At 40.2% G+C, this 18,102-nt stretch overlaps 1 protein-coding gene across 5 annotated transcripts in view; it reads right to left on the bottom strand.

Annotated features, from left to right (window-relative positions):
- Positions 1 to 680: 680 nt before the first annotated feature.
- Positions 681 to 18,102, bottom strand: part of LOC133538478 (FERM, ARHGEF and pleckstrin domain-containing protein 1-like) — a 200,803-nt gene continuing 183,381 nt past the window's right edge. For 4 of the 5 annotated variants that reach the window (XM_061880134.1, XM_061880135.1, XM_061880133.1 and 1 more), the window contains 4 exons: positions 16,628 to 16,791; positions 10,198 to 10,305; positions 5,908 to 6,059; positions 681 to 4,204 (listed from right to left, as the gene is read on the bottom strand). In XM_061880134.1, the coding sequence (XP_061736118.1) occupies positions 4,135 to 4,204; positions 5,908 to 6,059; positions 10,198 to 10,305; positions 16,628 to 16,791 (494 nt within the window). In that variant the 3' untranslated portion in view covers positions 681 to 4,134. Of the gene's footprint in view, positions 4,205 to 5,907; positions 6,060 to 10,197; positions 10,306 to 14,494; positions 14,623 to 16,627; positions 16,792 to 18,102 lie in introns of all 5 variants that reach the window. The other variant, XM_061880136.1, reaches the window with a different exon arrangement.

Genomic DNA, 18,102 nt, shown 5'->3' with positions numbered 1-18,102 from the left:
CAAATGTCAAAGTGTTATTGTTAAATATGTGTCGGTGTCTAGTTAAAAAGTGGCTTTGGAGCAATCAAAGCTGCTAACACGGTCAATAAGGTGGCCACTATGATTGACACAACAACTTCATGTGTATTATATTTATCCATGACAGCATTTTTGTTGTAAATTGTGATGTGTGTCTGTTAAAATCATGTTTGTTTTTACAAATGATGACAGATGTGCATGTATTGTCTTTGTGTGTGTGATGTAAATGAGGTGTGGTTGTATTCTATATTAAGTATGTGTCCATGAAAGGGCATTTTATGACTTTTCTTAAATTTGATTACATGCTATGGTATGATTTTATTGTTATAATTTTATAGTATTATTTTTGTATCCCTCTAACTTAGGTAGCCAGGGAATGCAGATGGAAATGATCTATTTAGCTATAATCTAGTACAGAAGATATCTGTCTTTGAGCTAAATGTTTGTGTGCATTGTCCCTTCGAATAAAGACTAAACTAGCAGGACCGATAATCAGCATTTCCGTTTTCTTAGCGTTGAGTTGCAAAAAGTTAGACATCCATTGTTTGATTGGAAATTGTCAGTACCAATAAGAAAACTGGAAGAAAGAGAGGGGAATGATAACAAGTCGTCCTGTAGTGCCGCCTCCAGGTCACAGGTGTAAGCGTAGACTTGGAAAAATATATTTTTTAATTTTTTTAATAAATTTTCAAAGATCTCCAAGCAAGAGCAGACATTTGGCATTGCATCGATCTCCACTTAAATGTTATCAAATGCATATTTCCTTTCATTGGCACCTAAAAAAAGAGCTACTTCAGACAGTGGCTCAAAGAAGGGCAGAACTGCAGTTAAAAAGTTTGTATTTAGTTTCAAGCATTACTTTTAAAGCTTATTTTTTGTTGTTTTTACATGAATACAGTTGCAAAAATTCCCTTGATTTAAAAATGCAAAATCGAGATTGAAGTTTAAATACAATTTTTTAAAAATGGCACCGGCGTCGATCTATTGAAAATGACCCAAAACAAAATCCTATTTTGTCCAAAACAAAAAAAAACATGCCAGACTTTTAAAGGGTGGCTTGAATGTTATGGCGTCGACGTTCAACAACAATAAAAAAACAAAACTGCATTATAAAGTCCAGAAGAATATTGCTTGGAATATGTGTTTAGTACTAAAAGTGAAAACCAACAAAGTGAGGACCGACAAAGAGAGAACATCCACATGGTTCTGCTATAAAAAACTACCCCCCCCCCCCAAAAAAAAAACATTACTTTTAAAGCTTATTTTTTGTTCTTTTTACATGACTACCAGTTGCAAACATTCCCTTGATATAAAAATGCAAAATCGAGATTGAAGTTTAAATAGAAATTTTTAAGAATGGCACCGTTGTCTATAGTTTGAAAATGACCCAAAACACAATCCTATTTTGTCCAAAACAAAACAAAACATGCCAGACTTTTAAAGGGTGGCTTGAATGTTATGGCGTCGACGTTCAACAACAATAAAAAAAAAAAACTGCATTATAAAGTCCAGAAGAATATTGCTTGGAATATGTGTTTAGTACTAAAAGTGAAAACCAACAAAGTGAGGACCGCCAAAGAGAGAACATCCACATGGTTCTGCTATAAAAAACTACCCCCTCCCCCCAAATAAACATTACTTTTAAAGTTTATTTTTTGTTCTTTTTACATGACTACCAGTTGCAAACATTCCCTTGATATAAAAATGCAAAATCGAGATTGAAGTTTAAATAGAAATTTTTAAGAATGGCACCGTTGTCTATAGTTTGAAAATGACCCAAAACATAATCCTATTTTGTCCAAAACAAAACAAAACATGCCAGACTTTTAAAGGGTGGCTTGGATGTTATGGCGTCGACGTTCAACAACAATAAAAAAAAAAAACTGCATTATAAAGTCCAGAAGAATATTGCTTGGAATATGTGTTTAGTACTAAAAGTGAAAACCAACAAAGTGAGGACCGCCAAAGAGAAAACATCCACATGGTTCTGCTGTAAAAAACTACCCCCCCCCCCCCCCAAAAAAACATTACCTTTAAAGCTTATTTTTTGTTCTTTTTACATGACTACCAGTTGCAAACATTCCCTTGATTCAAAAATGCAAAATCAAGATTGAAGTTTAAATATAATTTTTTAAGAATGGTGCCGGCGTCGATAGTTTGAAAATGACCCAAAACAAAGTCCCATTTTGTCCAAAACAAAACAAAAAAAGCCAGACTTTTAAAGGGTGGCTTGGATGTTATGGCGTCGACGTTCAACAACAATTAAAAAAAAAACTGCATTATAAAGTCCAGAAGAATATTGCTTGGAATATGTGTTTAGTACTAAAAGTGAAAACCAACAAAGTGAGGACCGCCAAAGAGAGAACATCCACATGGTTCTGCTATAAAAAACTACCCCCTCCCCCCAAATAAACATTACTTTTAAAGTTTATTTTTTGTTCTTTTTACATGACTACCAGTTGCAAACATTCCCTTGATTCAAAAATGCAAAATCAAGATTGAAGTTTAAATATAATTTTTTAAGAATGGTGCCGGCGTCGATAGTTTGAAAATGACCCAAAACAAAGTCCCATTTTGTCCAAAACAAAACAAAAAAAGCCAGACTTTTAAAGGGTGGCTTGGATGTTATGGCGTCGACGTTCAACAACAATTAAAAAAAAAACTGCATTATAAAGTCCAGAAGAATATTGCTTGGAATATGTGTTTAGTACTAAAAGTGAAAACCAACAAAGTGAGGACCGCCAAAGAGAGAACATCCACATGGTTCTGCTGTAAAAAACTACCCCACCCCCCAAAAAAACGTTACTTTTAAAGTTTATTTTTTGTTGTTTTTACATGACTACAGCTGCAAACATTCCCTTGTTTCAAAAATGCAAAATCGAGATTGAAGTTTAAATATAATTTTTTAAGAATGGTGCCGGCGTCGATAGTTTGAAAATGACCCAAAACAAAGTCCCATTTTGTCCAAAACAAAACAAAAAAAGCCAGACTTTTAAAGGGTGGCTTGGATGTTATGGCGTCGACGTTCAACAATAATAAAAAAAAAAAATGCATTATAAAGTCCAGGAGAATATTGATCGGAATGTGTTTAGTACTAAAAGTGAAAACCAACAAAGTGAGGACCGCCAAAGAGAGAACATCCACATGGTTCTGCTATAAAAAACTACCCCCTCCCCCAAAAAAAACATTACTTTTAAAGCTTATTTTTTGTTCTTTTTACATGACTACCAGTTGCAAACATTCCCTTGATATAAAAATGCAAAATCGAGATTGAAGTTTAAATAGAAATTTTTAAGAATGGCACCGTTGTCTATAGTTTGAAAATGACCCAAAACAAAATCCTATTTTGTCCAAAACAAAACAAAAAAAGCCAGACTTTTAAAGGGTAGCTTGGATGTTATGGCGTCGACGTTCAAACAATAAAAATAAAAAAAATGCATTATAAAGTCCAGGAGAATATTGATCGGAATGTGTAAAGTGAAAACCAACAAAGTGAGGACCGCCAAAGAGAGAACATCCACATGGTTCTGCTGTAAAAAACTACCCCCTCCCCCAAAAAAAACATTACTTTTAAAGCTTATTTTTTGTTGTTTTTACATGACTACAGCTGCAAACATTCCCTTGATTCAAAAATGCAAAATCGGGGTTTAAGTTTAAATATAATTTTTTAAGAATGGTACTGGCGTCGATCGTTTGAAAATTACCCAAAACAAAATCCTATTTTGTCCAAAACAAAACAAAAAAAGCCAGACTTTTAAAGGGTAGCTTGGATGTTATGGCGTCGACGTTCAAACAATAAAAATAAAAAAAATGCATTATAAAGTCCAGGAGAATATTGATCGGAATGTGTAAAGTGAAAACCAACAAAGTGAGGACCGCCAAAGAGAGAACATCCACATGGTTCTGCTGTAAAAAACTAACCCAAAAAAAAAGACAACCAGGAACTGGAAGTGGCTCTAAATGCTAAAAAACGGTAGAAAGGGACATCCTGTAAAAAAGAGCTGAGCTGTAAAAAAAACAATGGCAAAAAGAGAAAAGCAGTCTGTGATGCAGTCGAAACCAGCGGACGTGTCACCGTGAGAACAAAACAAAACAAAAACCTCAAAAGAGGCTGACTCAGTGCGAGTCCTTGCCGTTCCGGAGCCGACTTGAGGGGGCCGTGGCGCTGCCGATCACCTCCATCCACCTGAAGCAACACATGAGGCCTGTCATGCTAAAGATATATATCAGGGGTGTCCAAAGTGCGGCTAATCGTTTACCAGCCTGCCACACTTTCTGCAAAAATTGCAAAATTGATAGTATTGCAAAAATTAAAAAAAAAAATTAAAAAAAAGTGGAATGAGGTGAAATCTAATGAGAAAAAGTGGCAATGTTGACACAAAGCTGCCATGCAGGCAGTTTTTTTTTTCCTTTTGTTTTTATTTTCTTTTTTTTTTTCCATTGCTAAAAAAAAAAAGGACAAAAAATCTATGTTATAACGAATTATTACTTAAAAATTATCACTTTAAAATGTTTCATGTGGATAAAATATTGCATATGTTGTGTGACAAAAGAGCATAAAACAAACAAAATAATAGTTCAAACTTAAAATCGACAGATATATTGGAAGTTGATCTAGAATTTTAAGTGTTAAAAGTAAAATTTTTTTTAAAAAAACTAATACAAATGCATCACTTTATGAGTGGGGAACCTTTCGGATCTCAAATATATTCAGTAGGATTTTATTCAACTTTTCAAAAAAGTTGGATTTGTTGCTTAAGTGTCAACTTTTGGTGTACCATCCCTTCCAAAATAAAGTCGGGATTTTTTGTAAGTGTCAATTTTTGGAGTACCATCCCTTCCAAAATAAAGTCGGGATTTTTACCAAGTGTCAACTTTTGGTGTACCATACCTTCCAAAATAAAGTCTGGATTTTTTGTAAGTGTCAACTTTTGGTGTACCATACCTTCCAAAATAAAGTCGGGATTTTTTGTAAGTATCAACTTTTGGTGTACCATACCTTCCAAAATAAAGTCGGGATTTTTACCAAGTGTCAACTTTTGGTGTACCATCCCTTCCAAAATAAAGTCGGGATTTTTTGTAAGTGTCAACTTTTGGTGTACCATACCTTCAAAAGTAAAAGTCGGGATTTTTTTCTAAGTGTCAACTTTTGGTGTACCATACCTTCCAAAATAAAGTCGGGACTTTTTCTAAGTGTCAACTTTTGGTGTACCATCCCTTCCAAAATAAAGTCGGGATTTTTTCTAAGTGTCAATTTTTGGAGTACCATCCCTTCCAAAATAAAGTCGGGATTTTTACCAAGTGTCAACTTTTGGTGTACCATACCTTCCAAAATAAAGTTGGGCTTTTTTCCAAGTGTCAACTTTTGGTGTACCATACCTTCCAAAATAAAGTTGGGCTTTTTTCCAAGTGTCAACTTTTGGTGTACCATACCTTCAATAATTAAAATCAATTGTGTCCTGCATTATTGATCTTTGAGGGCTTTTATTGCTAAATAAAGGAACTCTCCTGAAGGAATCAATAAACTACTATCTATCTATCTATCTAAATACTGCATATTTCAGTTTTATTATAAAAAAACAAGGTTGTCTTTGACAGAAAAAGCATAAAACCGTATTTGTTTTACTTTATATCAACCTGAGGTTGATATAGATTTACTGTAAGCATTGAATAAAAAAAAAAATAATAATAATTTGACTTATTTTTAACATTTTAGTGACTGAGACCGTCTATGCTCCCCAGGAGCCATAAGGATAAAAAAAAAAAAATCCATATATTTTGTTATAGTTTGAAAATGAAACATATCCAAATGGCCCCCGCATGCTTGAATTTTGGTGGAAAAAGTTTGGACACCCCTGGTGCGTATGGTGCACTACGCACGAAGGTTACCTTTCGAAGGTGTGTTGGCTCTCCGAGCGGAAGTAGTAGACGTGGGACTTGAAATGCAGCTTAAAGACGTAGTCCTTGTGGATGTTCTCCGACTCGGAGGGGATGGTGACGGAGTAACCCAGCAGGGGGAGGCTGGCCAGAGGATAATCATCCTGGGAAATGATCAAAACTACATGAAGTTTGTCTGAGATAACAATACATAATCATTTCATTCATTTTTGTTTTTTTTAAGAGATGTTCGATAATGGCTTTTTTGCCGATATCCGATATTGAGAGTGCGGAAACATGACCACATCACACCGACTCTCAAATCCCTTCACTGGCTTCCTGTTCCACTCAGGATTGAATTCAAAATCTCCCTACTAACTCACCAGTGCCTCCATGGAAATGCCCCCCTCTACGTCAAAGAACTGCTCACCCCCAAATCCTCCCACGACACCTCCGCTCCAAACGGCTAACCTCCTCCAACCTCCACGGACAAAGCTACGAACAATGGCAGACTGCTCAGCTGCTCCCAGTCTTTGGAACGCTCTCCCTGACCACCTGAGGGCACCTTAGACTGTGGATGCTTTTAAAAAAGGCTTAAAACCCATCTTTTTTAAAAAAAAAAGCCTTCTTATAGACATGCATGCAGGTTCTAGCTATTGGGCTGTTTCTAGTTTTATATTTTATTTATTTTTATTATCTTTGTACTATTATTATTATTATTACTATTTTTTTTACACTGTGGCACTTTGAGGTTGTTTGCTGAACGTAAAGTGTTTTTTTTACAAATAAAATTTGTTATTAATATTATTATCATTATTATTGTCCATATTATCAACCAATACCAAAATACACAGTGGTGGAATTAACACATTATTATGGTTGTGATGCCCCGCTGGATGCATTAAACAATTTAACAAGGTTTTCCAAAATAAATCCACTCAAGTTATGGAAAAAAAAAATGCCAACATGGCACTGCCATATTTATTATTGAAGTCACAAAGTGCATTATCTTTTTTTAACGTGCCTCAAAACAGCAGCTTGGAATTTGGGACATGCTCTCCCTGAAAGAGCATGAGGAGGTTGAGGAGGGGGGTGTCCTTTCCATCCTTACACTTTCCATCATTGTAACTGAGCGACTGTGTGGAACAATTTCCCTTGTGGGTCATTAAAGTTTTTCTAAGTCTGTATTGTAGCGTCGCGGAAGGGTAAGTGCTGCAAGGGGTTCTGGGTATTTGTTCTGTTGCGTTACGGTGCGGATGTTCTCCCGAAATGTGTTTGTCATTCTTGTTTGGTGTGGGTTCACAGTGTGGTGCATATTTGTACCAGTGTTACAGTTGTTTATACGGCCACCCTCAGTGTGACCTGTATGGCTGTTGACCAAGTATGCATTGCATTCACTTGTGTGTGTGAAAAGCCGTAGATAGTATGTGACCGGGACGGCACACAAAGTTTATTGGCGCTCTGTACTTTTCCCTACAGCAGTGTTTTAAATAGTCATACATTTTACTTTTTGAAACGAATACCGATAATTTCCATTATTACATTTTATAGCATTTATCGGCCGATGATATCAGCAGTCCGATATTACCGGACATCTCTACCCAGTATAAATCAATCTTCAAAATCAGAGAAATACAGAAGCATAGAAATGATAGTAAAAGCAAACAGGAGTGTGTAAGTCCAGCAGTGTGTGAGAAAACAACATTCATAAAGTTTGGTTCTTTTATGAATTTATTAGTGTTTTACTTGATCTCAGTAAGATATTACAGCTTGTTGCTGAGATGTGATGACCTATATTGAGTAAAACATGCTTGAAACTAGAATATCAAGTGTTGCAAAGCTGTGTCATCAACACTCACAAGTATAAAACTACTTTTTCAAAGTAATGTCTTATTTCAAGCATGAAATACAATCATGATGTCAAGATAATGACACTAGCATTTACTTTATTTAGGAATACTTTTCAACATATTGAGCAAAAAGGTCTTTTTTTTCTACCAAGAAAAGTGCACTTGTTATTACTATGGACTGGACTCTCACTATTATGTTAGATCCACTATGGACTGGACTCACACTATTATGTTAGATCCACTATGGACTGGACTCTCACTATTATGTTAGATCCACTATGGACTGGACTCTCACTATTATGTTAGATCCACTATGGACTGGACTCTCACACTATTATGTTAGATCCACTACGGACTGGACTCTCACTATTATGTTAGATCCACTATGGACTGGACTCTCACTATTATGTTAGATCCACTACGGACTGGACTCTCACACTATTATGTTAGATCCACTATGGACTGGACTTTCACTATTATGTTAGATCCACTATGGACTGGACTCTCACTATTATGTTAAATCCACCATGGACTGGACTCTCACTATTATGTTAGATCCACTATGGACTAGACTACCACTATTATGTTAGATCCACTATGGACTGGACTCTCACTATTATCTTAGATCCACTATGGACTGGACTCACACTATTATGTTAGATCCACTATGGACTGGACTCTCACACTATTATGTTAGATGCACTATGGACTGGACTCTCACTATTATGTTAGATCCACTATGGACTGGACTCTCACACTATTATGTTAGATCCACTATGGACTGGACTCTCACTATTATGTTAGATCCACTATGGACTGGACTCTCACTATTATGTTAGATCCACTATGGACTGGACTCTCACTATTATGTTAGATCCACTATGGACTGGACTCTCACTATTATGTTAGATCCACTATGGACTGGACTTTCACACTATTATGTTAGATCCACTATGGACTGGACTCTCTCACTATTATGTTAGATCCACTATGGACTGGACTCACACACTATTATGTTAGATCCACTATGGACTGGACTCTCCCACTATTATGTTAGATCCATTATGGACTGGACTCACACTATTATGTTAGATCCACTATGGACTGGACTCTCACTATTATGTTAGATCCACTATGGACTGGACTCTCACTATTATGTTAGATCCACTATGGACTGGACTCTCACTATTATGTTAGATCCACTATGGACTGGACTCACACACTATTATGTTAGATCCACTATGGACTGGACTCTCCCACTATTATGTTAGATCCACTGTGGACTGGACTCACACTATTATGTTAGATCCACTATGGACTGGACTCACACACTATTATGTTAGATCCACTATGGACTGGACTCTCCCACTATTATGTTAGATCCACTATGGACTGGACTCTCCCACTATTATGTTAGATCCACTGTGGACTGGACTCACACTATTATGTTAGATCCACTATGGACTGGACTCACACACTATTATGTTAGATCCACTATGGACTGGACTCTCCCACTATTATGTTAGATCCACTATGGACTGGACTCTCACACTATTATGTTAGATCCACTGTGGACTGGACTCACACTATTATGTTAGATCCACTATGGACTGGACTCTCACACTATTATGTTAGATGCACTATGGACTGGACTCTCACTATTATGTTAGATCCACTATGGACTGGACTCTCACACTATTATGTTAGATCCACTATGGACTGGACTCTCACTATTATGTTAGATCCACTATGGACTGGACTCTCACTATTATGTTAGATCCACTATGGACTGGACTCTCACTATTATGTTAGATCCACTATGGACTGGACTCACACACTATTATGTTAGATCCACTATGGACTGGACTCTCCCACTATTATGTTAGATCCATTATGGACTGGACTCACACTATTATGTTAGATCCACTATGGACTGGATCCTCACTATCATGTTAGACCCACTCGACGTCCATTGCACCGGTCTCCCCTAGAGGCCCTGATGTGGGATCTGAGCCGAAGACGTCGTTGTGGTTTGTGCAGTCCTTTGAGACACTCGTGATTTAGGGCTATATAAGTAAACATTGATTGATTATTAGTGAGAATTTACTTTTTTTGGGTTCATTGAAGTTAGATGATTTGACTTGTTTTGGAAAGTCTTGACAAGCCGAATTTTCTTGTTTTACTGGCTGATAATTTTGCTTAGTTCAAGTAAAATAGCCCTAACTTTTGTATGTTTTTCCCCTGTTTTTGAACACTGACTTTTTGCAGTGTGGACGTACAAGAGTGGGTTCGACTACACTATTGTAGGATAAGACAAAAAGCATCACAATAAATGAAAAGGTGCAAAGTTTAGAACACGGTAAGCGCAGCCATGCAGTGTTTTCCAGCAAGATCTGACCTAGGACTAAGAAGCCGAGTCATTCCAAAGTGAAGGGCGGTGTGTGGGCCTCACCTGATGCGACTTGTAGAAAAAGAGACTGAAGTTGGTGAAGACCACCCACAGCTTCTGCCAGCCGTTGCTGCTCTTGAACTTCCGCAGCAGGTTCCCCGACAGCTGGTTCTAGAAGACACCAGACGGGTCAGACACAAATCAAACCGTGAATTAATTAAGTTAAAAAACTTATCCGGGTGTTACCATTTAGTGGTCACTTGTATGGAATATGTACTGTACTGTGCAATCTACTAATAAAAGTATCAATCAATCAATCAATTAATGCTTTGATTACTGTAATCACTGTCCTTTGTCATTGTGGTTCCTGAACATTCTGCACTTAAAGACCTACTGAAAGCCACTACTAGCGACCACACAGTCTGATAGTTTATATATCAATGATGAAATATTAACATTGCAACACATGCCAATACGGCCGCTTTAGTTTACTAAATTGCAATTTTAAATTTCCCGCCAAGTGTCCTGTTGAAAACGTTGCGGAATGATGACGCGTATGTTTGACGTCTCGGGTTGTAGCGGACATTATTTTCCAGCCCGATCCAAGCTATAATTAGTCTGCTTTAATCGCATAATTCCACAGTATTCTGGACATCTGTGTTGCTGAATCTTTTGCAATTTGTTCAATTAATAATGGAGACGTCAAAGAAGAAAGATGTAGGTGGGAAGCTTTTAGCCTATAGCCACAAAAACACAGACGGTGTTTCCTTGTTTAAAATTCCCAAAGATGAAGCTTTACTATGGATCAGAGCGGTCAAGCGAACATGGATCCCGACGACATGTCGACCGGCAGTTTTCGGTGAGGAAATTGAGGTAATAAGTCTGCTCTTACCGGAGACATCAGCAGAGCTTCCGTCCTGCTGCAGCTGCCGCAGAAGTGAAGTGAAGTGAATTATATTTATATAGCGCTTTTCTCTTGTGACTCAAAGCGCTTTTACATAGTGAAACCCAATATCTAAGTTACATTTAAACCAGTGTGGGTGGCACTGGGAGCAGGTGGGTAAAGTGTCTTGCCCAAGGACACAACGGCAGTGACTAGGATTGAAAACGTTGCGGTAAGATGACCCGTACTTTTGACGTCTCGGGTTGTAGCGGACATTATTTTCCAGCCCGATCCAAGCTATAAGTAGTCTGCTTTAACCGCATGATTCCACGGTATTCTGGACATCTGTGTTGCTGAATCTTTTGCAATTTGTTCCAATTAATAATGGAGACGTCAAAGAAGAAAGATGTAGGTGGGAAGCTTTTAGCCTATAGCCACAAAAACACAGACGGTGTTTCCTTGTTTAAAATTCCCAAAGATGAAGCTTTACTATGGATCAGAGCGGTCAAGCGAACATGGATCCCGACTACATGTCGACCGGCAGTTTTCGGTGAGAAAATTGAGCTGATAAGTCTGCTCTTACCGGAGACATCAGCGGAGCTTCCGTCCTGCTGCAGCTGCTGCAGAAGTGAAGTGAAGTGAATTATATTTATATAGCGCTTTTCTCTTGTGACAAAGCGCTTTTACATAGTGTAACCCAATATCTGAGTTACATTTAAACCAGTGTGGGTGGCACTGAGGGCAGGTGGGTAAAGTGTCTTGCCCAAGGACACAACGGCAGTGACTAGGATGACGGAAGCGGGGATCGAACCTGGAACCCCCAAGTTGCCGGCATGGCCCCTCTACCAACCGAGCTATATACAAACCCCGTTTCCATATGAGTTGGGAAATTGTGAACACCTTTCCACTTTGCATCAGTCCATCTTAGATGAGCTCGGGCTTTAACTTTAACTTTAATACATTGGTTTTGCTTAGTTTTAACTTACAGATGTAGCGACCAACTGTAGTTACTGACAGTGGTTTTATGAAGTGTTCCTGAGCCCATGTGGTGATATCCTTTACACACTGATATCGGTTTTTGATGCCGTACCGCCTGAGGGATCGAAAGTCCGTAATATCATCGCTTACGTGCAGTGATTTCTCCGGATTATCTGAACCTTTTGATGATTTTACGGACCATAGATGGTAAAATCCCTAAATTCCTTGCAATAGCTCGTTGAGAAATGTTGTTCTAAAACTGTTTGACAGTTTGCTTACAAAGTGGTGACCCTCACCCCATCCTTGTTTGTGAATTACTTAGCATTTCATGGAAGCTGCTTTTATAGCCAATCATGGCACCCACCTGTTCCCAATTAGCCTGCACACCTGTGGGATGTTCCAAATAAGTGTTTGATGAGCATTCCTCAACTTTATTAGTATTTATCGTCACGTGATGCTGGCATCAAATTCTAAAATTAATGATTATTTGCAAAAAAAATAATGTTTTTGAGTTTGAACATCAAATATGTTGTCTTTGTAGCATATTCAACTGAATATGGCTTGAAAAGGATTTGCAAATCATTTTATTCTGTTTATATTTACATCTAACACAATTCCCCAACTCGTATGGAAACGGGGTTATATACTATAAGACAGGGGTGTCAAACTCAAATACAGAGTGGGCCAAAATTTAAAACCGAACAAAGCCGAGGGCCGAGGTTGAACAAATGAACCTTTTAATAGGGACCCAAACAAGTTTTGCATTGAATATTGAACGAGCAAGGCTTATATAACTTTATAGTGACATGCAAAATCGATTTTCAAATATTGTAGCATCCCGGAAGAGTTAGTGCTGCAAGGGGTTCTTGGTATTTGTTCTGTTGTGTTTATGTTGTGTTACGGTGCGGATGTTCTCCCTAAATGTGGTTGTCGTTCTTGTTTGCTGTGGGTTCACAGTGTGGCGCATATTTGTAACAGTGTTAAAGTTGTTAATACGGCCACCCTCAGTGTGACCTGTATGGCGGTTTACCAAGTACGCTTTGCATTCACTTGTTTGTGTGTAAAGTCCGCATATAGTATGTGACTGGGCCGACACAATGTTTGTATGGAGAAAAAGCGGACGGGACGACACGTTGTAGAGGACGTTGAACGCAGTGCCTTAAAGGCACGTCCCCAATGATGTTGTTTGGGTGGAAATCGAGAGAAATTCGGGAGAACGGTTGCCCTGGGTGATTTTCGGCAAGAGCACTGAAATTCGGAAGTCCATCCATCCACCATCCATCCATCATCTTCCGCTTATCTGAGGTCAGGTCGCGGGGGCAACAGCCTAAGCAGGGAAACCCAGACTTCCCTCTCCCCAGCCACTTCGTCTAGCTCTTCCCGGGGGATCCCGAGGCGTTCCCAGGCCAGCCGGGAGACATAGTCTTCCCAACGTGTCCTGGGTCTTCCCCGTGGCCTCCTACCGGTTGGACGTGCCCTAAACACCTCCCTAGGGAGGCGTTCGGGTGGCATCCTGACCAGATGCCCGAACCACCTCATCTGGCTCCTCTCCATGTGGAGGAGCAGCGGCTTTACTTTGAGTTCCTCCCGGATGGCAGAGCTTCTCACCCTATCTCTAAGGGAGAGACCTGGAAACTCATTTGGGCCGCTTGTACCCGTGATCTTATCCTTTCGGTCATGACCCAAAGCTCATGACCATAGGTGAGGATGGGAACGTAGATCGACTGGTAAATTGAGAGCTTTGCCTTCCGGCTCAGCTCCTTCTTCCCCACAACGGATCGATACAACGTCCGCATTACTGAAGACGCCGCACCGATCCGCCTGTCGATCTCACGATCCACTCTTCCCTCACTCGTGAACAAGACTCCGAGGTACTTGAACTCCTCCACTTGGGGCAGGGTCTCCTCCCCAACCCGGAGATGGCATTCCACCCTTTTCCGGGGAAATTCGGAAGTCTCCCGGGAAAATCGGGAGGGTTGGTAAGTATGAGTATTAGCGGTGTTGTAATACCGGCGGGCCAGCTCTAATGTTAATTTGATATTGCCACAAGGGCCGAATTAAATTACACAAATTTGGCCCGCGGGCCAGAGTTTGACACCCCTGCTATAAGATGTGACATTTTTCATTTTTTCTGGTCTTGAAAGTTACAAAAATAATTTGTTTTTTTTTGCTGATTTATGACACTGAGTGGATCACTTGTATTTCTAAGAGTACGTGTGTATTGTCAATGTGTTGCACAGGTTAATGTCCATCTTCTTTTGCTTATCCGAGGTCGGGTCGCGGGGGCAACAGCCTAAGCAGGGAAACCCAGACTTCCCTTTCCCCAGCCACTTTGTCTAGCTCTTCCCGGGGGATCCCGAGGCGTTCACAGGCCATTAACAATGTTTATTATTATATTTTGTGATGCACTGCCAACTAAAAAATAGACAATATTGACGTTCTAAAGACTTCTCTTGGATTGGACACTATTTGATCGTACTGTCCGCCCGGCTCTTTTACCTCTAGACTCCTGTAGGCTTCACTAAAGGAGAGGCTCTGTACACGGTACCAGCAGATAACACACAGAGGCACTGGTCCCGGCCCACTGCGTGGCCCCACCTTATTCTCAGTGACAGGACTAGGGCCTTCTGGCGCAGGTGGGGGGGGTGCAGAGAAGCAAGGGAGAGGGGCAAAAGACGGACAGGGAAGGGAGGACAGAAACACAGAGACTGAGTAGGTGAAAGACAAGCATGCGGCGAGGTGCGAGGGCCAACGAGAAAGCGCTGACAGCGTCCGGGCAAGGCTGTGAAGAGGATGTCGTTACGGGGTCACAGGGGCAGCGCTAAAGTGGCGACAGCACAGGGAGGACTTCGAACCACAAAAAACCTACTACGTTGACCACACTTCTCATTCTCTCAAATTAGCAGAGGTTGCAAGTGGTGAGTGAAAGGATGCAACTTTTAAAAAAAAAAGCCACATTTATTAATACAGAGAGGTACTAAGTGTGTAAAATGAGAACAGCATCCTCTCAGTTCAAGAGGCCGAGCAACAACAATTGAATACTAAAGTCCAGACTTAGTGTATTGTGACGGGACTACTTTGGAACTACGAGACATTGGAGTCTATGGGGGGTTTTCTGTACAGTCATTCAGAACAAAATGATGAGGTCTGATCTTGGACCAGACATTGGTTCATCAGTGGTCTCCATCCATCCATCCATTCATCTTCTTTCGCTTATCCGAGGTCACTGGGGTCCCCAGTCACTTCGTCCAGCTCCTACCAGGGATCCCGAGGTGTTCCCAGGCCAGCCAGGAAAGATAGTCTTCCCAACGTGTCCTGGGCCTCCTACCGGTTGGACGTGCCCTAAACACCTCCCTAAGGAGGCGTTCGGGTGGCATCCTGACCAGATGCCCGAACCACCTCATCTGGCTCCTCTCCATGTGGAGGAGCAGCGGCTTTACTTTGAGTTCCTCCCGGATGGCAGAGCTTCTCACCCTATCTCTAAGGGAGAGACCTGGAAACTCATTTGGGCCGCTTGTACCCGTGATCTTATCCTTTCGGTCATGACCCAAAGCTCATGACCATAGGTGAGGATGGGAACGCAGATCGACCGGTAAATTGAGAGCTTTGCCTTCCAGCTCAGCTCCTTCTTCACCACAAAGAATCGATACAGCGTCCGCATTACTGAAGACGCCGCACCGATCCAATCTTCCCTCACTCGTAAAAAAAACCCTGAGGTATGTGAACTCCACACTTGGGGCAAGATCTCTTCTCCAACCCGAAGATGGCACTCCACCCTTTTCCGGGCAAGAACCATGGACTCGGACTTGGAGGTGCTGATTCCCATCCCAGTCGCTTCACACTCTGCTGCGAACCGATCCAGTGAGAGCTGAAGATCCTGGCCAGATGAAGCCATCAGGACCACATCATCTGCAAAAAGCAGAGACCTAATCCTGCAGTCACCAAACCGGAACCCCTCAACGCCTTGACTGCGCCGAGAAATTCTGTCCATAAAAGTTATGAACAGAATCGGTGACAAAGGGCAGCCTTGGCAGAGTCCAACCCTCACTGGAAACGTGTCCGACTTTCTGCCGGCAATGCGGACCAAGCTCTGACACTGATCATACAGGGAGTGGACCGCCACAATCACACAGTCCGATACCCCATAGTCTCTGAGCACTCCCCAAAACAAAAAACAGTTTGAATTGTCCAGGTTATCGGGGACTGTTATTGATGACGGACAGGTGTTTGTAAGAAAACCCTAGTCTCCGTCGCGTTCACTCATTTTCTGCTTTTCCACTAATGCAGTGGTAGGCAACCCAGAACGCTGGAAGAGCCATTTTGGACGCAAATAAGTGTTGACTCGTTTCCAGCGGATAGTCGATCTATACCTAAAGTATATCCAAGTTTGATTTGTAAACTGAAATTATTACTGGAAAAGTGAGATACTGTACTTGCATAACACAGTCAAGTCACATAGTCAAGTGTTCCCTGATCAAGCTCAAAGAAATCAAACCGAGGATCCTGTTCCCACTGTACACCCGCCACAGTGAATCGACAAGAGGGCAAACATTAGGGGAGCGTAGAGAAAGTGAGTCAGCGGTCTGAGGGAGAAGAAAGAGGGCAGCTCGGAGCTCGACATTTGTCCGGTACCTCCACAGCTAGGCTAAAATCCGCCATGGACACGCTGGCGTTCCTGTGCCAGCACACGTGCACCATTGTGTTACCGCGCTGAGGGGCGGCCCTCTCCGGCGAGCTGTGGCACGCTGTCACGTCGTCCTCAGACTCTGTCTCCGCTGAGAACTCCCGTGGGCATTCTGGGAAAGTCAGGAGGTGGTTAGTGCAGGACAATGAGGAGGGCGAGGGCAAGGTTGGAGAAGAAGGCAGACAATGGCCGGGCCCGAACAAAAACATGATCCATGATGAAGATCTTCTCCTTGTGGCTGAAGAGGCTTGAAGATGGATACTCGCACACACTTGGAGAGTTTAGACATTGTGATGGGGTTTCTGTACACAGACGTTAGTCACAGTACCAGGATGCAAATAAATTACACTGAGCTCATTATTAGGTCGGACTGAGGTGAGCGTCCCTATTTAGGCATTCAGTGCATGTCGTGTCTCGTTACACAACCGTAAACACGGTAATCGATATTTTGTGCCACTTAATGTTGGTGTGAGCAGGGTAGAATTTTAATAGTTTTAGTGTTTTACCCTTGAGACCACACATATATATATCTATATATATATCTATGTATATATATATATATATATATATATTTATATATATATATATATATATATATATATGTGTATATATATATATATATATATATATATATATATATATATATATATATATATATATATATATATATATATATATATATATATATTTATATATATATACATATCTTGATTGGATTATCCAGAGAATAGTGCTCGATACCGTGGTAGAGTGCAATATGTAGGTATGGGAAAAATCACAAGACTACTTCATCTCTACAGAACTGTTTCATGAGGGGTTCCCTCAATCATCAGATTTCCTGATGATTGAGGGAACCCCTCATGAAACAGTTCTGTAGAGATGAAGTAGTCTTGTGATTTTTCCCATACCTACATATATATACATATACTACACAAACACACACACATACATATAAACTTATATATATACACACACACATATATATATATAAATATATATATACATACACACACATACAGGTATGTATACACACACACACACACACACACATATATATATATATATATATATATATATATATATATATATATATATATATATATATATATATATATATATGTATGTGTGTACAGTGGGGCAAAAAAGTATTTAGTCAGCCACTGATTGTGCATGTTCTCCCACTTAAAGGCCTACTGAAATGAGATGTTCTTATTTAAACGGGGATAGCAGGTCCATTCTATGTGTCATACTTCATCATTTTGCGATATTGCCATATTTTTGCTGAAAGGATCTAGTAGAGAACATCCACGATAAAGTTCGCAACTTTCGGTGCTAACAGAAAAGCCCTGCCTCTACCGGAAGTCGCAGACGATGACATCACATGTTTGATGGCTCCTCATTTATTCACATTGATTATAATGGG

This window comes from Nerophis ophidion, linkage group LG19 (genome assembly GCF_033978795.1).
Source record: "Nerophis ophidion isolate RoL-2023_Sa linkage group LG19, RoL_Noph_v1.0, whole genome shotgun sequence".
Taxonomy (NCBI): domain Eukaryota; kingdom Metazoa; phylum Chordata; class Actinopteri; order Syngnathiformes; family Syngnathidae; genus Nerophis; species Nerophis ophidion.
Note: the sequence above shows the minus strand (reverse complement) of the source record. Positions and strands in the feature narration are given on the sequence as shown.